We start from the raw sequence: 26,240 nt of genomic DNA, 5'->3' as shown, positions 1-26,240 counted from the left end.
GTCGTGATCGAATATTATCGACTCTCGTCTGGTCGTCTGGACTTCAAACGGATCATTTGTTGCCTATAGAAGTATCCATTGACCATTTGACCAGGTACTAGCAGCTCATAGAGGAACATACACTTTTGTTCCCATCAAATACAGAGCATTACTTTGACACCGTGGATATTCGACTTCGGCGTTGATGGTCCTGGTTGGCTGGGCTTTACATACGATATTTTGCGTTTTGGATTGTCGTAATGAATCTATTTTTGATATCCGGTAACGCAAAAATGTTAATGCAAAAAAAAAACGGTTCCTCTGGTGCAGCATTTCGGACATGCAAAATCGCTATTCGAAATGTTCGACATATGGAACATAATTTCCTTGTCCATATTTTCCTTCGAAGTTCAAAGTTGAGAACAACCTTCTTCGGTGGATCCGGATTCTTTTTGTCTTTAACACTAAAATCAGTACGTAGTACGTAGTATCAAACGATTACTTTCAAAATCTATCCGATGGTGGAGAGTCACCATAAACTTTTTCCAACATAAACAAAAAATCAAAACATCCGAGGTGACGCAGTAAAAAATGAACTCGTGCAAAACTCACAGACTTGTAAGCAATATTTGGTTGATAGTTATCAACATTTCATGATTCAGCCAAATAAACTATCGCCATCGACTATTTATAGCACCCTGAGCCATCCTGTGGCAACGGAACGAATTAAGTTGCACACCCAATACAAAAACTAAAATTATGATGAAATTTATGCATGGAAGATTTAAGGATGGACACGATTATATATAGTCTCCAGTTGCTTTTCATTGTATATAATCGAGTCAATTTTTGCTTCAAATTTGTTTTATATACATATACAGTCATTACATGCCAAACCGATATAGGGTTCTCAGATTTTGAGAAAAGATTCCAGCCTCTCACTCCACATACGATCGATCTGCTGCATAGGTAATTGGTGCTATTTATGAACCCAACAATGGAAGCCTCATATCAACAGTTCTGCTGTGTCCAACTGTGAGCATTCGAACAATAGGAATATTGTTACGCCGAAAAATTGGACATGTGTTGTGTGTCGATAGAATAGGAACACTCTAACGCCTAAACGGCCAATGTGTAATAGATATAAATGTGTATCGATGAAATAGGAATATTCTTACGTTTAAATGGCTACTGTGTAATATACAACATGAGAAAAATGTACACGATAAATTCGGCTCTGTTACAGCTGAATTGCTAGATGAGTCTATTGATAAAAATAAACAGATAGGATAAAAAAAGGTGCACTGCAAAAATTTAACTGTCATGGTGTTGATGGAGATGGATGTTTTGAGCTCCGAATTCAAACAGGAATATAAATAATCCACAAAATTGCCCAGGCCCGACAAATTTAGCTAATTGCGGGTAGTTGTTATAAGGATAGAATACATTCCCAAACTAGCGTTGCCTGACATGTGTATACTTTCAATGCATTTCAAGCAACTTAACTGTCTGAGAAAAACAGATGTTTTCATGCCTGTATATTCTAACGAAATAAAATGTTTGTACATGTTTGAATTGCATATATTTCTGCTCAAAAGACTATAGGCCACTATTTCATTGGAATTGACACGTCAATCCCTGGCCCGATACTTCTGGATTATCTGTTCAGTTGAAAATCTTTTAGGATTTGTAAATGCCCCTTGGGACTCTCCATTATAACTCTTCGAAAAAAAATATACTTAATTAAGTGCAACTGATAGAATTTGACAAGAGATTGAATTAAATTTTTTTAACTTGTTTTAATTTTGGGATTGTTAGTTGTCACTGGAAATATGTGACAAAAAGAGGGCCATACAATTAGGTGAACTTTCCCGTGAAATGCAACCAGTTGCATCTAAATAAGGTTTTTTTTCGAAGAGCAATGAGTGTTTGAACATCAAGAAAAATCATCGAATGCTTCACGTACCTGTAGATTGCGACTAGCGCTATTCAGTTCCTTCTGTACATCTGTCGTTTCTGTGTGAAGCTGGAGAAAGTTGGATTTTACCGACAGTAGTAGTTCTTGCTCCACCGATTGGAGCACGTTGTGCATTGAGAAGAAATAATCTGTGATTTCCGTCAAGGCCTTGTCAGCATACTCTTTCTGCTGCTCGAGAATCTTGTCAGTATCCTGAAATGAAAAAAATAACAAATAAATCTTCAGTATAATATAAATCCAGTAATATTTTCATGCGATTGTATGTTTCCGAAACCATATATTCAAGTAGACATACAACCAGGGCTCGGCAAACTGAGGATAGTCAGGGGTCTGTGAAGCCATCGGTCTTCGCAGTCTATTGGAAATGAGTTTTTACTTCTTCCAGCAGTTTCCCGTCAACATGAATCAACAGTCAGAGAGGGTCCTCTTCACTAACTGTTCTAGCGAAGCTCCATTTCATTCTATTCTTCACCGTGAAATGGTCTTCGATGGAAAATTGAAGTACCGCCATCATTTCGTTTCTCTCTCTCCTGTATCATGTATGCATGTATCAACGTAAATAGAATTCCAGGTATGTTACATCGCTTGTGTGATACACACGTTCTCCAATATAAAGTAGCTAATTTTAAAAACACTGTACAAATGTCATGTTGAAATTACTTTTTTATTTTTTCGTAATATATCTAGTATTCTATTTACGTTGGGCATGTATCGATGTTTGAGTTCACGGTGAGTAAACATCAATGGTGTAATTACTTTTTTGTATCAGAAATCAAATTTTCGTTTCACTTCATATGGGCGTTAAAATAAGAGTGTGTACGCGGGTAACATGTCAGGGCAGAGCAGTAGTTGTGGGTTGAAGTCAGGTTGAACGAAGAGGCAGATTTGTATTCATTCGTCACTTCAATTAGAATAACCATTTGCTAGAATAGTTCATCAGTCGTCCTCGCTCTTAACGCTCGTCAGTTCATTTCTAGTCAATTTATGTCATGTTAACGGCGAATGCCGAAGTAGTCCCAGTCGAAGCAAAACGACTGAGAGGAGAGTCAATTTTTATGTTTCGCTTTCGAAAATGTTGGACCCTCGATAGCCTCGAACACTTTCAAACTTGATTGAAATTGTCCAAATTTTGACCAACTTCTTTTCAGAGTGTTTGTTTACAAGCGTTCAGTTTTGCGGTTATCAGTGGAATAGATAAAAGGAAATCAGCAAACCTTCCGCGAAACGAATTTATTCACCCACACGCAAAATCCCGGGTTTTCACATCGCGCTTTGAAAGAAATAATGGTGAATATACATAATTCGTCCAGGAGTGGATGACAGTTGACCATAAGCCAGGAGCTATGACCATTTCAGATGGAAGAAGCTATCGAAATGTAAATCAAAAATGTCATTTTACTCAAATTCATCCATAAACTTAACCGTATGTAGTTGAAATAAAAATTATACATTCATTGAACTACTGTAAACAATTGTTTTATTTTGATAAATATAGCCGATCCAAAAAATCAATCTATCTACTCTCTGTTTACTCTGAAACTTTATTTAATATTGGATAGGATAACATAATAATTAAATCAATAATGCACAATTTCGATGAAAGGTTCGTCAGTATTACTAAGAATGTTAAAATGAATTTTCCCGCCCACCTAGCAGTAAACACTTGATGGTAAATATGATTGTCCTTATATAGTTTCAACAAAAACAACTGATAAAACTTATGATCAGACTTAGCAGGTTCTAAACAGTTCATATGTATTGAAAACTTCAACAAATAGACTGCTTTTCAATTATTTTTCGGGAAATTTGCTCTTGCTGATCTAGATTGGGAGTTGTTTACACGAAAATGGCTCCAAAATGAATAGTTTTTAATTTTTTCGCGCTCAAAAAAAATCAGGCATGTTGCTAGATATCATTTACCACAAAAGGCTAGAAATGATAGGTAATTTATTGTTAAAGAGAAAAAAAATTAAATGTTTGGTGGCAATATAGTTGCCACTAACCGTAAAAGGGTTAAGTAAGTATTTTTTGACTGATTCGATTTTACATCAAACTCACATTGCATACGGCTCTGGCTAGTTGCGCATCAGCAGCATTAGTGTATACATTCCTAAGCGCATTGATCGAATTTTTGCGTGATGTTGAGTTCAATTGTGAATAACACTGATAACAACAAATGAAGAATGATCACTTATCGGTGCTCTCTTCTTGAAATACTATGTATTCGGACACTTTATTTTGAAGTCTCTATTTCACTGACAGCAATAAAAAAACCCAATAATACCGCACTGACAATCAACTGTATTTATTTTCGTTTCTCTACACATTGAATTCATCTATTTGGAATGACCATACTTTACGCTGTAAGGGTAGGTATATTTTTACACAATTGACTCATATTTAGCTTGCCACCAACACGTCTACACCTCTGGCGCCGTGGCTTAGTTGGTTAAAGCGCCTGTCTAGTAAACAGGAGATCGTGAGTTCGAATCTCGCCGGAGCCTCATTGTGTGATTTTTTTTTTCGCCTCCCCAATTCGTTCCTTTTGTTTTTATGTGCATTACAACAAAAGAATGGAGGAAATGATATATTAAGTATAACTGACAAAATGTTTAACATGTTGGATTCAAATATAATATATCGGCAGAGAGTACTTGAACAATTAATCTAGAAAAAATATAACCCCTCTCCGTGACAATGAGACTCTCGCTATTGCGATCACTTCATTGCCGTGACCAGGATTCGAACCTGGGTTACTACGGCCACAACGTAGGGTCCTAACCACTAGACGATCACGGCTATTGAGGGTGATGAGGAGTGTTGAATATATATATCTACGCATTGGGATCGAGTAGACTTGTTCAAGCTACCATATGAATTGGAAGCATGAGGCAAACGAACAGAAACACTGAAAGTTTAATTGGAAATTTCAATGTTAGGTTAATAAGTATCCATACTTATTATATCTTCACGAATTGAATATGAATTCTGAAGGACAGACAGAATTTCAAAAGACAAAAATGGAAAACGGATCTCGAAAAAAGAACAGAAAATGTTCCTGAAATTCCGATAATTGTTTGAAAGTCTCAGCTGTTCAAAAACTATTTAAACAGATAATCGAAGGTCATAAATGTCAACATAATTTTCATACTTTTTTTTTCTTAAAATTCACGGAGCTTCCTTTGAAAATCCCTGTGATAGAGGATCATATTTGGTGAAGGAAACATTTGGTCAAATCTCATCAATGACAGAGCTATTGGACTTTTCTTGTTATGTGCTCTGATTGCCTTAAATTGGCTCTAATTCAAAAAGTATGATACCAAGAATGATATCTTTATTTCTATTGAATAATGAGTAAACTTTCTACTAGATACAGTGGCAAAAGATTTGAATTTGTCGAATTAAATAACATTGTAGGAGTAGAAGCTTTGTTTGTTTCTATCAACTATTTTAAAGCTCCCTAGTTGCTCCACAATTCGTCCTTTTACGCCCAACTCCCTTCTTTTTAAATTTCACTACAGCATAATTTTAAACAGTCACGGATGAGTCTTAAATTAGAATCTTCCAAAAACGTGATTTTTACTCCACTGTGCCAAAAATAGATAAATCATATTTGAAACTTTTTTTTTCCAATTGTATGTAGTCGGATTTCAAGTTGTATATAACCGGGTATGTATACACCCAGGTTTTTTTTACGCGAGGGAGACGTACCTCGTAAAAAAAAACGCGTAAAAAAACCGCACAAAAAAAACGCGTTTATTCGTAATATGCTCTGATGGTACATAAGAGAAAAATGTGAGCTGAGGGGGAGATGTGATATTGCACTGATCCGCGTAAAAAAAAAGCAAGTGGTTGAACAATCTTGAACGAGAATTGTGTCTGAAAATAAGATAATATTATAATGATGAGTTTCGGTAGAAATACTAGGAATTTTTTAATAAAAGGTAAATTCAAGAAAAGTAAGAAAGTAATTAACTTACTAAGCGTTAATTAACGTAATTAACGCTTAGTAAGAAAATGTGAATGTTTGAAGGTATTGATAACAAAAACAAATTTTGGGCGGGACGAAGTTTGCCGGGTCAGCTAGTTAGGGACTAAAAATGTAGCTCCCGTAGACATGGCGAAAGGTCTACTTCCGATTGTCCTAAATGAATAGAAATTTTTTGTTTCTATTTTTAGGATTAGATTAACAGAGAGTTGCAACACCATGCAATGGGAATGGAGGCCACTGGCCCAAATACGCTGTAATAGTGTGAGAGAAACAATAATTAATAATCTCTTATTAGAAAGAACGATCATCATGATTGATTATGTACAATATAGATTTGTTGATATTTTGAGTATAACATAATAACTGTAAAGTTTTTCCAACATTGCAGAGGTGGTTTTTGTAATTCAAACATTCGCAATTGGTAGACAAGACCCGAATTAGAACGAATAAGGTCAATATTACCTTATACACTTATTAATTTTACCTACATAACGTTCAATTATCCGAAATTATGCAACCGACATAACGTTCAAACGCCCGAAATTATGCAACTGACATTATAAACGGGAATGAACACTTTCACTTCACGGAGTTTATTTTTATACGTAACTGTCCGTGACAATAATGATAGGCACAAAAAGATTAAGTGAAGTGTGAGTGACGTGAAAACGTATGTGGCAGTGATGTTCGTGATCAGGCCCATAGAATTAAAATGTTAATTATTCTGCTATTATCAATCTACTGATTCAAATTGCTTTTGTTTTGAAGAATTAAATTCTGGGGACGTAAATTGGCCGTTCATGATTTCTTACAATTCAGTCATCTAGCTGAGCTTCTAAGAATACCATTTGATGATTTCAATCGAATTGACGAGAAAAAGTTCGCCGGGTCAGCTGGTTTTGATATAAAAACATTTCTTGTACTTTTAACCAATCCCGAGATACAACTGGTTTCGTGATTCCTGATTTTAAGTGAATCAAGCGTCAATCAACAGTATGAAGGGAAACATTATGAGAAAGGATGGCTTCGCCTTCTAGTAGAACTTTTTCATCATTATTTACTAGCCATGCCCAAACAGCAATACCATAAAGTAATATAAGGTATATTCCTGGATTGTTTACTATGCTTCGATATAACGAACAATTCGATACAACATACAACTTTGAAAGTGAAATGTACGTTACATCGAAGTTCTCCTGTAATATAAAATGCAAAAGGCTGGAAAAAACATGAATATTTATTTTTATTTGCGTTAGATGAACCTATGTATTTTTTTGTTAGTATTCGTATGTACCGTTTTGACTCAAATTCCGAACACTTCAACTTCAACAAAAAAAAAATTACTGAATATCAATCTTATCATTATGATTCCTATAAATTTTGATATACGGAAGGTATACCCTAAAAAATATCGGGGTTTTTATTATTCAGTTATTCATAACATTGATGTACAGACAATTTAGTTTTTAAAATGAAGTGTTCGGAATTTGGGTCTGTTCGAAATATAAGTCACAACGGTAGCACAAAACAATTATAGATGAAGGAAAATCAGAATTGAAAAACCAGCTTCGAAGGGGCTACGCTACATTTGCGCGTTCTATTTTCGTCGCCTCATTTGCACGCCATCCATAGGAAACCAGTTACTAGACGATTAGGTGCTTGCGATCGAAAATATGTGAGGCTAACTGAAGGAGTGTAATATTGCGCAGCATCGATAACACCATTTGCTACGTTCCCTTTCCTGTCGTTTGATTTTTAATGCAAAGTACGCTCTCCCTACCAACGAGTTGGCCGTGTGGCCTAATGGAGAAGGCGTCGGACTTCGGATCCGAAGATTGCAGGTTCGAGTCCTGTCACGGTCGATTGAATCTTTTTTATTTCCTTCTGTTTTTTTTGTTATTTTATTAATGGGTAATATGTTCATAATATGTTTGTTTAGTCGATCAATCCAAACATTCACAATTGGTTGACAATTTATTTTTCGTTCTAATCATTGTATTATGCGATTATAACATTTCCTATAACCAACGAGTTCACTTCAAAGAGCAGCGTATTCATCATTCGACTGATTAATCGAATATGCAGAATAAATTGCCCTCCTGAGATTGAATGTCGCCTCAGAATATCAAATGCTACATCTCCTGACATTCACGGTGACACGGTGTAGAATCGTAGAATCTAGCAAATGTTGCACCATTGAATGCCACCACGGCTAATCGATCAGAACGGCTCTCCGGTGGGTGTGGGAGTCTTGCAGTCGTTGTAACGAGCAGTTGTGAGCAAAAATTTCTACGATTCGTAACCAATCGTTCGCGAGAAGGAACATATTCTTCTCAAATATGCCGGACCGAAACATGCTGTCAAAATGTTTCGACTCCGATGGACGACGATTATGACGAGATGACGAATGAAGGAATGCACACGTGCGTGCAGCAAGCAAATGTGGCAATTCGAATACGGTGGCTCCGAATGTGTCCTCAGGTGGTATCCCGAGAGGCCGTCGCCTGCAATAATTCTGCACGCAGTAACTCCGCCGTCAATAGAGGCTGGCTGAGTCAATCCGTCTTCTTGTTGGGGACAAGCATTTTTCCGATCCGATTGCGCAGCAATCAGAGCGAGATTGATTTTCCAAGTCATTTGCATGGAAGGCGCATGGATTGGCAAAATCTCACGATTATGATGGGAAGAATGATGCAGAAATTAGGTGAATTGGTCTCGTTGGAAATTCATTGAGGCATGATGAAACACGACTTGCATCAAACCATCGCTGTTGAGTGGTTGTTGTTTTTTTTTGCAGTGCATACATCACTCAGAACCACAATGAAATATTGATGCTCATCAAAAGTAATGACAAATTCTGCACAAATGTCAAACACGGGCGAGTAATTCCAACAGTATGATCTATTGTCTGGGTTCCGATGCGTTTGAGAGTTCCCGGGTCTTCAAGTGTGAGAAAAATGTTCAGCACAAACAATATATTTCATAGGCATATGCTGAGATACAATACACCGAGGTGTCGTATATATTAATACAACTCTCATCCTTGATCTTTGTTTTCGGGTTGGTTTGAGAACAGAGGTTCCTAAAGGTTGGACTTGTCTCGTTTGTCCACTCTATCTCCTCTTTCTAGAAGTAATCATCGAGTTGATCATTAGAGAGCGATTGTAATTATCTCACTAAATCCAAACATTTCGGTTTAACTTGTATCCGCAACCTTCTTCAAGCTCAACGAACGCTCCCAAAGCCCCTGGAAACCAAGTGCGCGCACTCGTAATTAAAATAGTATCACGACCCGTCATCATTTGTTGAAAGGCAAAATGATATTAAAATTATACATTCTCACACAGTTTGAGACCCCAGAGTTAAGGAGAGTTTGGAGCTCAGCTGACTTTTTCGAAAAGCCTCCGTTCTAAGCGCCCGCCGTTTGCTGCTGCTGCTGCTACATTCTCTTCACTTCACTCTTCGCTGAATATGTGTGCTTGTGTATTTGGTCGGGTTTGAGATATTGTGGAGTTGGGCTGAAAATAATCAGCCAGATACAGGCGACGCGTTGCGCTTGGAACCGATGATCATCGAATGATCTTTTATGCCACGGAAAGCAAGCGATACTCGTGTGAGATTGTGTGGCAGCAATTGAAGCGACGTACGAAAGGTACGGCCCTTTTCGGTGGTGCTCGGTCTGGTCTGACCATCCGTGTACGGGTCGCGTACCTTTTGAAAGACGCGAATTTGTAGTATTTTTTTTCTATTGCGGTTTTTTCTGTTCACAACTGTGCCCTTCTTCATATGTACATTAGATTTCGTTTAATTTGCTACCCCCAATAGAGAAGAGTCGTTGGCACAGATTCAGTACAGTACAGATATCGAAGCTGCAATGAGCTCTTTTTTCTTGTTGAGTATCTTATATTTGGGAGTATATTGCCCGACGTTTTTAAGAATATCTGATGAACACTTTACATAAAGATACAAATCTTTAAAATATTTTTAATTTAAAAAATATTATGGAGCAAATTCACGCAAAAGTATGTTTCTGCTGACTTAACCTTCTTCGATTTTTTTTTAATTTGTACATAAGGTGACAGTTACCCAAAACCGTAATTTTCGTTCTTATACGACCATGTTTAACTGCGACTGATCGTGTTTAATGGGCGATTCAGAATCATTGATCTTATTGATCTCATGATTGATTTTGAAAAAAAAAAACTATGAGCTGGTCTAACTATGATATAACCGCAAAGTTGACGTAGGACTATCGTTGGCTTAATAACCAATACATTAAACCAGTGATTGAATGAAACAATTTCCGAACTCAATTGCGGGTTCATCGAGTTCACCAATTCAGGTGATCTCCTACGATGAAAAGAAATTCAACCTGGATAGAATTGCTTCACACTGAAAGGACGTATGGAACGAGTATAGTATTTTTCCAAAGAGGTCTGATTCAGATCGACACGCCTGATTCAGCCAGATTCAAATCGACAAGAATAAACAGTTAGGAGTACACAAAAGTTCCCCCGACCTGCATGTATTTGCAATGCCAATTTCCCCAGGTTCCTTGGTTTTGATGGCTGTGTTGGGGAAACCGTGAATCGGGCCAATCAAAACGGGACAGTTAGGGCGTTTGGGTAGCGCTTGACATTTTACAGTTATTCAATTGCTTATCGCAGGAATTTGTGCTCCCTTGGCCGAGTGGTTAGCGTCATAACTAACATGCCGGGTGTTCGGGTTCGATTCCCGTTCTGGTCGGGGAATTTTTGGTCAAAGAAATTTCCTCCGACTTGCACTGTGATCACGCGTATTCTAGAGCTTGCCACTCAAAATGCATTCAAGGCGTGTTATTTGGCATCGAAATCTCAACTAAGTACTAATAAAAATGACGCAAGTAGTACTACGTTGAGACGGCGCAGTTCCTCTAGGAACGTTAGTGCCATTGAAGAAGAAGAAGGAAAAATAGCATTTTATTGATTTAATTGATGCAAACATCTTTCCGATCTATTAAGAAATGCTCGAGTTTTAAGCATTCGAAATCTTTCATTTTTTCCTGCATGTTCGGTGTTAAGGTTTTCAGTTTATCCCCCATATATTTCGGTTAGACGTAGTCCCACGTCAAAAGCCGGGCGGTCATGGCATGATCTAATAAATAGAAACTGTAGAACCTGGACTGTCCAGCTTGTTCGCCAGATCAAACCCCAATCGTGAGCTTACGGAGAGTGATCGTACGAATAGTATATAGTTAATAATAGTATGTAGTTAATAAGCAGTATAAATGCTTTGAAGAGCTTAATCGAGCTGTACTCTATACCCATAACGAGATACAAGCGACAACATGCCGCAGCTTGGACGAAACCCAGGAAAATAGTTTTTTAAAACTGATTGATAACTAAATGGCATCAACGAAAAACTGTTAATTTTGTAAAGGAGTGATAGTTTTCCATCTTATTCTATTCATTCTACTCTACTCATATCGTAACGGAGAAAAAAATTTATAGAATAAATCTTCTATTTTAACGGAATGATTCTGACAGCTTTGGTGTCGGAAGATGATCCATTTTTTATTTGATATTAAATAGTACAAAATACATATCTCATTACATTGCGATTTCGAAATTGTGTTAAGAGACCGGCTATTTGGCATAGGATTACTATATCATCCACTGATTTTGATACTTCGGCGTTTTTTTTTAAACTGGTGGAATAAATGATCTGCTATCATCGATAGCAATTGCTGGATCGTTCCCAGTTTATGTCTTGATGAATATCGAATATATAAAATATGACAAAACGACTATAGTTGCCATATTGATAATCATCTTATTTTTGAAGCTTTTAATGACTTTTGAGTCACCCTGTACTTCAGTACAGCTGTCGCATGTCAAAATATAAATAAAACTAGAAATTGTTAAAAGTTCCCCTCACTTCAATCAATCAAGCTTGATTATGGGTTTGAAAATTCATGGTGGAACAGTTATGCCTAGAATATCAACATGGGACAATTGAGTTTGATGCTGCTTTTTTAAAAGCTGATAACAAACAATATCTTTTTGTTGCGTTTTTTCGGATAGTTAGGCATAGAAGCATCGAACGGCAGTACAGTGGTGCACTTTCGTTCGGTGGAGGCATCACGTCAATTTCACATCATGTCTGCATTTGACCCATTCCATGAGGTTATGCACCAATGAACCAAATTTAAAATTTAGTTTCAGGAAAAAAATGAAAACGTAATTTGAATAAGCACTAGTTATATCATAATTTTTTTGAAACGAATTTGATTTTTATACGCCAACTTTTGAGAGAGGCGAGTTTAAAAAACTACATAATTACATTTAAAATATTTTAGGTTTTCACTATTTTTATGTTTCTTGAGATATCTCTGCACTTGCTTAAGCAAAACTCAATGTCTATATACCATCGAATGGACAATTAAATACTTGTTCGAAGAGCCGTGGGTAGATCTAGGTTTCATTTTGTAATTTATGAGAAACAAGCGTTTGAAAAACAGGTATTTTGAAGCGTTGTCACGTCACAAAAATAGAGCATTTTTTCAATTTATCAGCTGAACCTAAGTTCAAACCTTCCCATACTTGGGTTTCTCTGATCAATCAATGAGAGTCAACAACCCACAAGATTTGGTTAAGATCGGTCCACAAATAGAGGAGTATCAACTGTCTCAAGAAGTCGTTGTCACGTCACGCAAAGTATTCGATCCATTCCAGCGTGACGTGGTAATATTTTGACTCAATAAAAACATTTTTTTCGACGTTTTTATGTATGAAACACACAAAATTAAACGATGTTTTAGTGAAATTGAGAACATTTACTACAAGAATCATCAGTTGGAGAATATTTTATAGATAGATTGGCTTATTGTCTGTTAAATACTTTTGTGACAAAACAAAACCTGACTTTTTACTGTTTCGGGCTGTTGAACATAAATGTTTGAAACGGAACTGAAATCGTTTTAAAAACACACAAATGAACTTTCTTCTATGTTTTGTCAACAATAGATAAACGTAGATTCCACAATATAGAATTGATTCTTGTTTCGACTTCCGGTTTGCTGGTAATAGTATTGTATGACAAAAAATATGGAAACCACAAACGATTTGGTTGTTGGTTACAGATGTCTTAGCAGTCATTGTTATCGATGTTATTTTAAAATCGAGCATGGTGCCTTCCGGTTCGTTAAAAACGGATCTAGAAGATCGGAAATGGCATGAGATTTCACAATACGACCGTGAATGGTAGCGTTGGTGGCATGGATACTTGAAGAAGAATGAAAAAAGGGAAAAAAATGGATAGTCAGCAGATAGGATTCGAGCGAGAGGGAGATAATATTTGAGTGTCAAGAATTTAGCCTTAGAGCGACGTGTGTGGAGTTAGACAAACAATGTACACATCCAAATGCACACGCAAACGTCAACGGCTATCGATCAAAGTCAACGTCCAAGCCAAAGTCAAAGTCACGTGAACAAACGCCTCTGCACAGGTACGCGCACATGTACACAGATGCATACAAAGGAATAAAAAATCTTTTGATGGCAAGATCAAATGCGTTCCACCTGTTGTGAGCGCCACTCGATGAAACAGAATTGTGCTAGCCTTTGATGTCAAGCGCCAGATTGAACGTGTTAAACAATCACGATGTAAAAATTGGAGGTCGGTTTAGGACCACCCCGAATTTTCCCAAATAACGGCATACCGTGTATTACAGGTAACAGGTAGATTCAATTTATATAGTTTATTTTGATGAACATACCATAAGCAATTGAAATTGCCTTGTTTCACAATTTTTCACAATCTAAAAGAACATTGAACTCATTTTGCATACAGGTCAAAAATATTTCTTCTCTGTTTTTGAAGCAATTAAAACGCAAAATGGCGCTAAAACGCTAGAATGCAGAGAGCCAGAGAAAAGTTACCATGTTATCAAATTGTCATGGTTATGACACCTTTCATTTGACGCTACTGAAAATTGTAAAGTACCGAAAATACTGAAGTACCGTTCCTGAGATACAAAGAGGAGTAGGTCCAGGATCACCGGTCGCGTTAGGACCCCAGGAAGGGGAGATCTCAGAGTAAAGTGAGAAGTATTTACAGTAATAAAAAACATAATAAATAGTATATTGCTTGCTACAATACGGTAAAATTCTCATTTAATACAACATATTGATTGTGTGACGTGTCAACGCTTCGTGACTTCGTGACTGTTTTTTCGCATAGAACGCGTTGTCACGTCACAAAATGAATGCCGATTTTTTCAATGTTTTGCGAGTTTTTTGAAAAACTGGATATACAGGAACCACCGTTTATCTTTTGTTGGAAAATCATAGCAAATCATGGCAAATCAACAAAGTTTATTTGTTTGTTTTGGAGCGGAACTGAAAATACAACATTAACGTTCAAAAGTCGGACACCGCAAAAAGACAGGTGTTGTCACGTCACAAAAGTATTGGGCTGGCAACAAGCGAATTGAACTGTAAAATATTATCCGACTGAAGATTCTTGTAGGAAATTGTCTCAATTTTACTTTGATATCGTTTAGTATTTGGAAATCGTGTGATTTATACATGAAAACTAGAAAAACCCTGTTTTAGTGAGTCAAAACGTTGCCACGTCACGCTGGAATGGGTCATTTAAGCGTTACGTTTGGGGTGCAAGGATTTTTGAACCCTTAAACAGGGATGGTAAAAAATCACATTCAACGATCAATGAATAAGTATATCCCTCTAGTCGGATATTTTTAAATCACCCCCAGCAGGCGATGCTCTTTTATTCTTCATATGTACACAGAGAGAATACTTGGAACGGTGAGCTACCAAGATCTCAAAAAAGCAATATGAAAGCGGAATCCCCACTGCTTGCACTCTCGAAGCATTACTTCTACTACTCAAGGTTTATCGTGAGTGCAAGCCACAAACGGTTAATCCCATTCCATAGAGCGGATGATGAGTTCTTGATCGGAAAGTGTAACAAGAGACGATCAACTGAAATCTTACGACACTCGTCGAGGGATTTTTAATTCTCTATTGCATTGTCCGCAGTGAGTGGCTGACTCAGTCTCGTGTCGATTTTATTTTGCTGTCGTCTCCCGCCCGATGAATAGCAGACGGGTAATGGATGCAATTGATTAATTTTATTTCCAGCAGATTTGGGCGAATCTCATCCCGCCCAAAATCGTTTTTTAGATACCAATAATTCTGAACATTCACAGTTCTCTCCAAATAATTTTTCCAATAGTAATTCAATTAGTGACTTCACGAAATACCTTTCGAATTCGATTGAATTTCAGACCCTTTTTTATTTTGTAGATAAAACGGATCACATATTTGATTAATTCAATTCTGTGTGGTTACGTTCTTCGTTGCGAATAAATGTAATGAATTAGTATGGACGTATTTTATTCATATATCGTGGACTTCCGACATATCTGGCAGTAGATTCATCGAACGACTAATGTTTTTTTATATCCCTTCAAACTTGTTGCATCTCTCAAGTGTACATACTGCTTTGACCGCAGATTTACATGGTTAAATCTGGTTAATTTCAGGTATTCAATCTTCATTTTGTCGAATGAATACTGTTGGAACAATAGGTATCGCAGCAAATGATTATCAACATCCTACCTTATCATCAAACGGTATGCGAAGAATTTCAGTGAACTGACGGCATTGGAATATATGCTTTGTGAGGACCACACAATTATTATCAGAGCTGATAATACCCGACTGGAAGTCATGAACATCAATTCAATGTGCCCAAGGTCATTAACCTTTCTAAAGATGATCAGATGGAATATATTCCAATGTCGTCTGGAATAACCTGTCCAACACCTTATGATCGTAATATTGTTTTTGCTATTATTCTGATGTTTCATAACACGGCACTCTATTGATTATTCGCCGAAAATGAATAAAAAATATCCTTGAAGTTAGCCTACGGTTTTAGTAGCAGTGCAATATGGTGAGCCAGTCTCAGGATAAGAAAACATTTAAAAATAAAGCTTTTTTTTTGAATGAATCAATAGTAAAACAAAACGTCAAAAAATTTCTCAGCTTTGTGATAGCAGAGAATCATTATCCAATTGAGTTGTATGAGTATTACCCCCCCCCCCGCATTTTTTTTATTTTACCCACTTTCATCGAAGTAAACGCACTCGGAAAGGAAAATTGAACGCCCGGACGAGAGAGCGAGAATCGTAAAGCGTACGTCATAGAGACACTCATTCCCATGGAGCAAATTCTTGTTAGGAGTTGTAAACAAAACGAGGACGGAGAGTAACTCAATTATTCGAACTAGTTTCAGTCTAGCAATGCTTTGGTCAACTCAGAGTTACCAAGAGAAAATCATTTGGTTATGATGGGTGAGGATTAATAGTTAGTCGCAGTTTACACAGATTGCGATCTGTGCAGTTTGCGATTAATCGTAAATCACATCCTGCTCCCTTGTTTTCCATCCTTGCCCTTAAAAGTATAGCTGACGAAGAGAAGCCGGCAATATTTCCAAATACAGTAGAACCTCGAAAGTTGAAAAGCAAAGTCAATACGGAAAACGTAATAAAGGACTAAATCAAAGCTAAGATACTGTGGTGTCTGGAAACCTGTGGTGGCGGAAAAGAACATGGTCCTATTGAAAAGAAGATTTCACGGTTGCCAGATAGCTGAGAAGGTTCAAGGTAGAAGGTAGTGATAAAAACAGCTACATGATGATGTTTGGCATTGTCTCGTAATATGAAACTAAGTTTGATGAAACATTGCGTAACACATTGCGTGCATTGTGGTAGGTTTCGTCAAATCTTTGAAGAACACTACACAGAACCAGCAGATGGATCTGAATGTAATATTTGGAGATAAATAAAAGAAGAAGAACTCGTTATATGACGTTGATGTTATTGGAGCAATATCCAGTATTAAATCTTTGTGGTCGTTTGTCTGCTCTCAGCCACCATATCAAGAAACCATGCTAATCTAATATTTTACTCAGTCAAGTATCAGTTTATGCTTTTCCTAAACGAAACTTGATGTCTAGAGAACCTGTTCACGAAACCAAGAACTCGAAACCAAACTTGGCATATAAAGGTTTTAGGGGGCGATAAACGTGTCTATGACGAGTAGACACTCCTCCCCCTCTCTTAAGGGGGGCTGCCATACAAATGAAACACAAATTTTTGCATAACTCGATAACTAATGAAGCTAATCGAGCTCAATTTGGCATGTGAAGGTTTTAGGAGGCAAGAAACGTTTCTATGGTGAATAGACACTCCTCCCCCTCTCTATGGGGGGGGGGGGGGGGGGCTGCCATATAAATGAAGCATAAATTTCTGCATCACTCAAGAACTAATCAAGAAAATGAAATCAAAATTGACATATAGAGGTTTTAGGGATCGATAAAAAATTCTATAGTGGTTCGACACTCCTCCTCCTCTCTAAGGGGAGGCTGCCATACAAATGAAACATATATTTCTGCATAACTCGAGAACTACGCAAGCGAATCGAGTCAAATTTGGTATGTGGAGGTTTCTATGGTGAATCAACACACCTCCCTTCTCTCTAAAGGGGGGGGGGGGGGGGCGCTTAGGTGGTTCACCATACAGATGAAGCATAGTTTTTTCCATAACTCAAGAACTAATCAAGCAAATGGAACCAGTTTCGTTATATGGAGGTCGTAGGGGGCAATAAATGTTTTTATGGTGGTTCGACACACCTATCCCCTCTCTTCTGCCACACAAATGAAACACAAACATTTGCATAACTCGAGAACTAATCAAGCAAATGGAGCCAAATTGGGGATCTGTGGGTTTTTGGGTACGAGAAATGTTTCTATGATGGTATGACACCCCTTCATCCTCTGGGAAGGAGAGGGGGTCCCAAAAAAATTAGGCACGTAAATGGGAGAATTCGAAAAATTCAATTCGCATGTGTTCTACATATTGACAAGCGTTGTTAGTCCATTTGATGTTTGCGGTAACGAAATTGATCTTCGTTTGAAAGTGGAAATGGATTTCAATGTGATAAAACGCCCCCATAGCGTCTTCTATCTATATAAATAAAAATGGATCGCCGAATGTGTTGATAAGAGCAAAACTCGAGAAAAGAATTGTCCGATTTAGGACTGTATTCTATCATATTTTCTGTATCAAACATTTATTCTATGTAACGGAGAAACATGTTATTTGCAAGTGGTTGAAAAATCTTCGAGAATTGTGTCTGAAAATAATCTGGTATTATAATGAAGAGTTTTGGTAGAAGTACTAGGAAATTTTTAATAAAAGGCAATTTTAAAGGGTAGAATATCAATTAATGAACAGTTCTGCGATTGGACCCATGAACGTGCGCTTAGTAAGAAAATGTGAATGTGATAACGAAAAATAAATTTTCGGCGGGACGAAGTTTGCCGGGTCAGCTAGTAAGTTATAAACATTCAAAATCATCCATAATCTCGTTATTTGCTATTTTTTTAAATTTTACTGTACACCCTATCCCGTCCTGTTAAACGTAGTCCTACGATAAAAAGTATTTCCACATGGAAACCATGTTTTGTTAGTTAAAAAAAACATAACAGCTTTCAAAATATCAAATTATTTAAAAATATACAAAATATTGTTCTGCACATTGTAAGTCTGTTCAAATATCTGTGATCGGCATCGCTCGTGCCGAGACGAACAGACATCCAAAGCAAGAATGGACGAAAAAAAAACGAATGAAGGAAACCAACCACAACTGTAAGTAAAAACTCGCAGCAGCATGATCACCATGTCGCACCGCTACTCGATCGAGCGGTCTCTGGCTGTTGTCTCTCGTGAATATTGACTAGGTCGTTTACGCGATCTCGCGCGGTTCGGCGACTGACGCCTTCACCATGTAAAGGCAAACCAGCTGGCCGCAGCAGTAGTGGTAGTGGTGGTAGCTGTAGTAGTAGTAGAAGGGGGTGAGAAAATGCATTAGGGTTTTTGGGGTTGACTTCGTTGTAAACAATCTTCACGTTTCGAGTCAGTACGTATAGACCTCTCGGATTAAGACGTGTTCTGGCGTGAAAAAGTGTTTCTGCTGAGTTCTCATATAGGCGTTGTCGCTGTTGTTGTCGGTTTCGGCGAAGAAACCCAAACGTGTTGTGAGGTTAGAATAGACACCCCCTCCGGATCATACTGATGAGTTTTTGGTGGGGTGAAACTGTTGCGAGGATTCGGTGAAAATTTTCAACTTTGACATTTCATGATTTCTGCGGCTGTTTTTCGAATGTCCAGGAAGTGATCGGTCGATTGTGATCTCCCCGCGGCGTTCGGAGGCACATCTTCATTCGATTTATGATTTTATATAATCTGTGAAACTTCGTTGGCTCGCGTCAAAGGTTCTCGCATCAAGGCGAGATTGCGTTGACCGACCCTAAGAAACCAGTCTCGTCGTGTGAAATCTTCAAAGGAACATGTGTGCGGGGAGCAGCGTTTTTGCAATCGCTTAATCAATTTTTACGAGTCTCCGTGATAATCATATGATCCATAGTTTTGCACCCCCCGGGTGGGAGAGTGTATGGTTTCGATTAGCGCAACTTCCAATGGGCTATGAACGCGAGGTTGTAGCGCAGAGGAGACACAGCGTGGTGGAAGGAGGAAACCACGATTTAGCCAAGGAAAAGATCGCCGATATTCTCCACACCATCTCGGGCTTACTCAGTAATAACAGCATCATCGGCAACTGCCATTTAGACATAGTGAAGTGAATTTTCTTTTCTACCTGTGTGCTCGACGCGGCGCGATGTGTCTTGTGCGATTTACGTAAATCTCCTTTTCATTCCAGCTTTTTCTTCATCTTCTTCCCCTCTAGCTAGCATATATGCATGCATAATGCCGTGTATGGTTCACATAGTGTAATTTCTTCGTTCAAAAAGTTTATCGTGAGTGTGCAGTAAAAGTGAGACTCGGCCCGGGAAAATATAAATACAAAGTGACATAATAATAATCACCAGCAAAGCTTCCCGCTTCATCTCGAGAGGGTTCCTCGTTTGCCGTGGACCTTCACAGCGCATCTTCTTCGCGGTCAGCCCCGACGAGGCTTGATTGAAAGTGAGAGTTGTATTTTCAACACGCCTGTTTCCATTTAGCGTGATTGTGCGAAGGGGAGGTTGTCCGCGCCGTCTTGGCAGAGAATCGCTAGTTACGAGAAACCGAAAACATGTTTCTACGCCGCTCATCACTCGTGGTGCTGATCATATTCGGATACCTGCTAATTATAGGTAAATATTGGAAGATGATCTTTTCCCACTTTGGCAGGTTTTTTTCAGTTTTTCTCTGTGGCAATTCAAAAAAGGCTGTCTGTATCAATTTCATTTAGTTTGATTCTGTTTTTATGTGCGTTTCATTGGATGCAAATGATGGAATGGTTTCTCACGGTAATTAAAGTTTTATGGCAGTTTAATCCCATATGCGTGTTGATGCGTACGGACCTAACCTTTCACCGTACATTCAACGCATGATCTAAAAGCACTACGAATGCCTGGACCAGTCCTCTCTTTTTTTTAGTCCTCCAAACATCTGAACGTGGCTCCCATTATAGCAGTTCTCAAAATATTTACCTAATCTATGGCATCCATCGGGGCGAACTGATTGATCACCAATCAAGCGAGCCAAGCCCACGAGGTGTGTACTGGTGACCCTTGTCTGTCATCGCAGTTGCGCGCTGATCGAATCGAATTGGGTGCCCATCCCCCCCCCCCCCCGTAAACGATTACGCGGTAATTGTGGGTGCTCATTGACTACACAACACGTAAGACACATTTCGTACCTCGGAGCAACCTTTAATTTTCCCCATCTCACTCTGCAAAGCGCGAAATCCGATTCGCGATCACCGCCCATGATCAAAAGGAAAATCTCTCGGGTTCTACTACAAATCAAACTAATAGCATGTTTGGTTTATTTGGGTCCCTTGGTCATACAGCGTAGTGATGAAAAAGGTTTGCAGGGAAATTGTTAGTTTAACGAAGATGCTTCCTTCTAGGGATTGAACCGACTGAATCATGATGTAACGTAGCTTATAACCACACAGATCATTTTGAATGGGTTTCCAAGGGAAAGCATTATGTGTTGCGTGACACTATCCTTTTGGCAGACATAACTTAAAGTGCATTTGCATAAACCTTTACTCGCGCACTCCGTGGAAAGGAAAGAAATTGATTTGCTCGCGAAGTACTACTCCTCGTTGACTCTCGGTAAATTAATTTTGTCGCGAAGCTCTCTAAGCAAATCGTTGTAAGCATGCATTAAGAGGGTGTGGTTCCAGGTGATTGCGTGTCATTACATCCACTTATCGTCGGCTCGAGAGTGACACAGAGTTATGGTGTACGATTGCGTTCTCGTGTTCCTGCAAGTAACAGGTCAGAGCAGTGAACATTGTTGACCCAACATGGCGTTGGGTGAAAGCAGACACTTTGCGACTCACAGTGTTATCAGATTCAGCAATGCGGTGTTTCAAACCTAATTATGAAAAAGATGCTGTTCTTGTAAAAAAGCGCTCAAATCGACATGAAATCTGTAGACGCTGAAAAAACGAACAGAATTGGTAAAATTAACATTTCAACGTGATAACGCTAGACCGCATACCGAAAAGTTCACGAAGCATAATGAAAAAGACAGGAATGGGAGGTGCTGGTTTTCATATTGCAACTTTTAAAAATGTACACGAATGAATTCGACTCTGCTACAGCTGAATTCCTAAACAAGCTATTTTTATCCCATCTGTTTATTAAACACTTTCGTCGCCCCGTCACCCAGATATGGGAGACACTTCCTCGTTCAAATTGAATACGATTTTCAAAAGGAATTTGATAGAATAGGCACCTAAGTGTAACTATCATATAGTTTTTCGGGGTTTTCGAAAAAAAAAATTATGCCAAATGTCTTTAAATTGCATTAAACGTCGAGATCTGGAAATCATCTCGAAAAAATTTTTTTTTGTCAAAAATCGACACTCTGGGGCTCAGTTTTTTTCAGAGTACAAGATGAAACGTATGGTATGGTAGCTCATTTGAACTTCATTTATTAGTGTTGCAGACGTTAAAATTTGAGTTTTTTGAAAACCGACAACATTTTTTTTCTTGACAACATTTTTTTTCGAGATAACAGTAAATCTTGACGAGTATTGCAATTTAAGACATTTGGCATAAACTATTTTTATTGAAAACCCCGATTTTCGGTTTTGCTCCACTCTCCCTTAAGTCCGATTGAGCTAAAATTTGACCTAGTGTTTTTTCGAGGTGGTGAACATGTTTTTTATAAGGTAACTTTTTGAAATTAGAGGTGACCATTTTCATTGGCACCCAAACTTGCGTTGACTGAAAACATTTCATCTTTGGCAGAAATAATGCCATTTCGTGTGCTGGAGGGTCAAATGCGCAAATAATGAGCTGTTTTAAAAGCTTAAAAAAGGTTTGTATGTATGGGAGCAGTAGGGTGGCAGTGAATGTATGGGAAACATTTTATCATCGAATTTCAAAAACCGACCATGTACATTTTGTTTATTGGTCCAAAAATGACCTGTGCAAAGTTTAATCGGATGTGATTTAAGGGATGTGATTTAGGGTTGAAACGTGTCATCTAGAAAAAATTTTTTTGGTCGAAAATCCTTTTGGGACTTAGCCTGAGAGGCAATGAGGGTATGAAAAAAAATAATTATCGAATTTAATGAACCGACCATGTACATAATGTTTGTTGGCTCAAAAAAAATGACCTTTGCAAAATTTCAGCTCAGTCGGACATGATTTAGGGGTGCTTCAAAGAACTCTAAGATTTGTTTTTTAGCCACTCTGGCTAAGTCCCAAAAGGTCGGTTTTCAGCCAAAATTTTTTTTTCGAGATTACACCAGATCTCGACGTTGCATGCATTTTTAAGTCATTTGGCATCGAAAAAAAAATCTCGATTTTTCTTTACTCACCGATTTTCCTTTACTCACCCCTTGGAAGATTTTCGAGGATCAAAAAATCAAAACTTTGAGCGCTTTGAGGCACCCCTATATCATGTCCGATTGAGCTGAAACTTTGCACAGGTCATTTTTTGGGCCAATAAACAAAATGTACATGGTCGGTTTTTGAAATTTGACATGACCATTTTCGCTGCCACCCTAGGGAGCAGACATCTCTTTCTGTTTCTCTTTCTTCGTTTCATTTGGGATTGTGCCAAAAAATAGTCCATACGACGTCAATGGGGATCGAACCAAGGCCGGCTGGAATGCAAAGCTGTTTCATACGACCACGCTATCCACATAGCTACTAGTGCTGTTGTATAAAAGCGTGATAATATTACACCTCATCATAAAATTAACGCATTTTTCTCTGTCAGGACTGTGTATTTGGCAAAATATTTTTCGCTCGCTGATATTGGCTCTTGCATATATATTATACAAATGATATACACGTACTGGGGAGTAGAGCATTTTTTGTTTTTTTTCGGTTCATTTCAATGTAATAAATAGGGATGTCATAACATGGGCTAAAAATTAACTAAAAATTAATTCATTGAATGTAAAAATGGCCATAAATCATAAAAATAGATGCCTGCAATAGAAAACTCGCAATTGATCCATATTTATAAATGGATGTTATCTGTATGTTTTTTTATAGACTCAATAATTACTGAACCCGTATCTACGCGAAAATTTTGTATGATGATTTTCGAGTGCGATGATCATTATGCAATGCCATCAGTTCAACTCTACCTCAAGTAGAAATGAGTAGAAAAGGTATCAATGTTTTGAGCATGAAATTTAATTTTTGAGCAAGTTTATCTAACAGTGTGTTCAATATGTTATTTTTCTTAGACAGTTCATTAACTTTACTGCCACTTCATCGAACTCTGTAGCTTTATCAGATAGCTGGATTTTGAGTAAATATTTTTTATCAGTTAAGCGCAATTATTTAGGATACGCCCTAATACATTTCAGTCATAACTAAAACTATGTCATATCATAATGAAAAATATAAATTTTGTGCATTTGCTACCATATGTACAAGGGGTTAAAAAATCGAAAGGGGTCGGGCAGAGGCCAGTTCATTTGGCGCGAAATAGCTCCACATACAGATGAGATTGTATGGCTCAAAACCATTCTTATTTCGTTTCGTTCATTACGAATTGAAGAACAAAATTGGATTGCCGCACCTCTCTCTCATAAGTGATACCTTGTTGAGAACACCATGATTGAAACTTGGAATACTTCAATAAGCTGATGATCGATTCAAAACAATAACTTCATCGTATTAGAAACAGTCCTTCCTACATCTGATACAATCGAAGGCCTGCCCAACAATCAATACGATCAATGAAATTGGTTTCTTCGGTTTTTTTTATCTCCTCTCAATTACCCACGAGCCTTGGGCAAGATAAATTAGCGCCATTGCGCCATCTTCCCAAGCTTTTGAAAGCATTTTCCAGTTGCGCAGCACGCGAAGGGCTCGCGAGGAGCGCGCTCGAGGCGTCAATAATAAACACTTTTAAAAGCTCATCGGACAAATCTCACCGAGCTCTCCTCGGGAGATGCATCAAAGTGCTCGGATGGCTGTTGCAACGCAGCCTGGCTGTCTATCTGCGGCCGTTTCTTGACTGATTGCTGACTACTGAAATCACCGTCATTTTTCATGACTGCTCTTTGGAAAGATGATTGCACTCTTTGTCGGCACATATTAACCCATGGTTTCAGGCTCATATGGTTAGAAGATTAAAATTTAAACCAAAACAGACCGTAAGTGGAAATGCTCCTCGCAAGAGGGAACTGTAAAATGGCGTTTTATTGTTTTCCACACAGTTGATATGCAAATTAACATATTTCAAAGGTCTCACAGATTTGCACTACTGTGTTTGTTGTTTTGTTTGCCCACCTACCTTCCAACGATTCCATCTAAATCGCTATTGCTTCTTTTGTCCGCAAGCCCACGTGTGGTTTACGGCCCGAAGACGCCATTCAAACCGTTGGAAGGTAATGGATCTATTCAAGCTGGGGAGAAGATTAAGCGATTAAATGAAAGCAGCAGCAGCAGCATCGAGGTGGCCAATTTCGCACCTCTTCTCGCGCGCCAACTGAATATCTATAATTAATCTAGCGGTCATTTTCAGACATTAACATTAATTATTCTCGACCCTCTCGGCCTCGGTCTATTGTATAATACTTCTGTTGTGATTTTTCGTTTCTCTCTCGAGGTGGGATTGTATGGTGTGGTTAAACATAAAAAAACAGATTTTTGGCGAGATGAATTTTATTAGAGCCATTAGTGGTTACATCATCGTTCGAAGAAATAGAAAAGAACCAAAAAGATGCAATTTGGAAGTCCCGATTTGTTTTTATCCAAGTTAAATCTAAAAACAATACGCTAGATTATACTTTCGAAAAAAAAATAAACAGATAGATAAGAGTGCGTTGAACTCAATCGAAACATTCATCAACGTATAATAATATTTCATGAAACGAATATTATTCTGTAATGAATATAGGGTGCAAATATCATCATCATTGTTTTTATTGTTTTCAGTTTGTAGTATTTTAGGAATACTGAGTAAGAAAACGAAACAGCAAACACGCTCATGCCACATGACCGACAGAATATTTAATTGTTAATTGATAAAGATTTACGATTGTGTGCAGTTAACCATCATTTTTACAATATTAATGTAAGGCAAAATTTGCAATCACGATTTATTGTGATTGTAAAAATATGAACCTATTTTAATTCTTTTGAAATACTTTATACTATAAATATTTCTCGGATAACAGACTATAACAAAAATAGTTCAGAATTCATATGTTACATAATTATTTTAATCTTTGAAGGGTTTTTCCAAATTTCAATATTTGAAAAAAACCGACAGGAGCAGAAGTGCATGGATTTCCCAAAATAATTCTTGACTTTATTAAAACGACACATACAAAGGAAAATAAAAAAAACGGCACAAATAATAATAAAAAGAATAAAAATCATCAGGTTCTCAAATGGGGATCAACATAGGGTAGGAGCCTGCCTGTTGGTCTCAAATGTTCCTATCTCACGCCTCCACGAAGATCATATGACGACATTTTTAGATCGGGCGTGAACTGGAAACACACACCTGGTCTTGGCTCCGAGAACGGGTGTCGAAAGTGGCTAAGTGAGGGGGTGCGAGCGAGTCAGAGCGCTATATCTCTCCCGGGGAAGGCCTCCCGGGTCATGGAGGCCTTGCCAACCCGCTGTCTCCCGGGCAAAGGAGATACACCCAGAAAATGGAGCTACGTTCACGAAGAGTAATTAGAATGCGATCACCCGAGGAGGGTCCCCGAACTGGAG

At 38.0% G+C, this 26,240-nt stretch overlaps 2 protein-coding genes and 2 non-coding genes across 6 annotated transcripts in view; 3 read left to right on the top strand and 1 right to left on the bottom strand.

The window, feature by feature from the left end:
• LOC129761275 (uncharacterized) overlaps positions 1-26,240 on the bottom strand; it is a 543,642-nt gene that overhangs the window by 17,132 nt on the left and 500,270 nt on the right. The window contains exon 3 of the mRNA XM_055758988.1: positions 1,946-2,149. Coding sequence (XP_055614963.1) covers positions 1,946-2,149 — 204 coding nt within the window. The remainder of the gene's footprint in view (positions 1-1,945; positions 2,150-26,240) is intronic.
• Positions 4,388-4,461, top strand: Trnat-agu (transfer RNA threonine (anticodon AGU)). The gene has a single exon. It is a non-coding gene; the product is annotated as a tRNA-Thr (tRNA).
• On the top strand, positions 7,738-7,810 carry Trnar-ucg (transfer RNA arginine (anticodon UCG)). Its single transcript has one exon. It is a non-coding gene; the product is annotated as a tRNA-Arg (tRNA).
• Positions 18,791-26,240, top strand: part of LOC129761294 (uncharacterized) — a 107,326-nt gene continuing 99,876 nt past the window's right edge. The window contains exons 1-2 of one of the 3 annotated variants that reach the window (XM_055759021.1): positions 18,791-18,872; positions 19,766-20,174. In XM_055759021.1, the coding sequence (XP_055614996.1) occupies positions 20,114-20,174 (61 nt within the window). In that variant the 5' untranslated portion in view covers positions 18,791-18,872; positions 19,766-20,113. Of the gene's footprint in view, positions 18,873-18,943; positions 19,061-19,738; positions 20,175-26,240 lie in introns of those variants that run through there. The other 2 variants (XM_055759011.1, XM_055759017.1) reach the window with 2 other exon arrangements.

Source organism: Toxorhynchites rutilus, chromosome 1, assembly GCF_029784135.1.
Source record: "Toxorhynchites rutilus septentrionalis strain SRP chromosome 1, ASM2978413v1, whole genome shotgun sequence".
In the NCBI taxonomy this organism is placed as follows: Eukaryota; Metazoa; Arthropoda; class Insecta; order Diptera; family Culicidae; genus Toxorhynchites; species Toxorhynchites rutilus.
The sequence above is the reverse complement of the archived record's forward strand: the minus strand, read 5'-3'. Positions and strand labels throughout refer to the sequence as shown.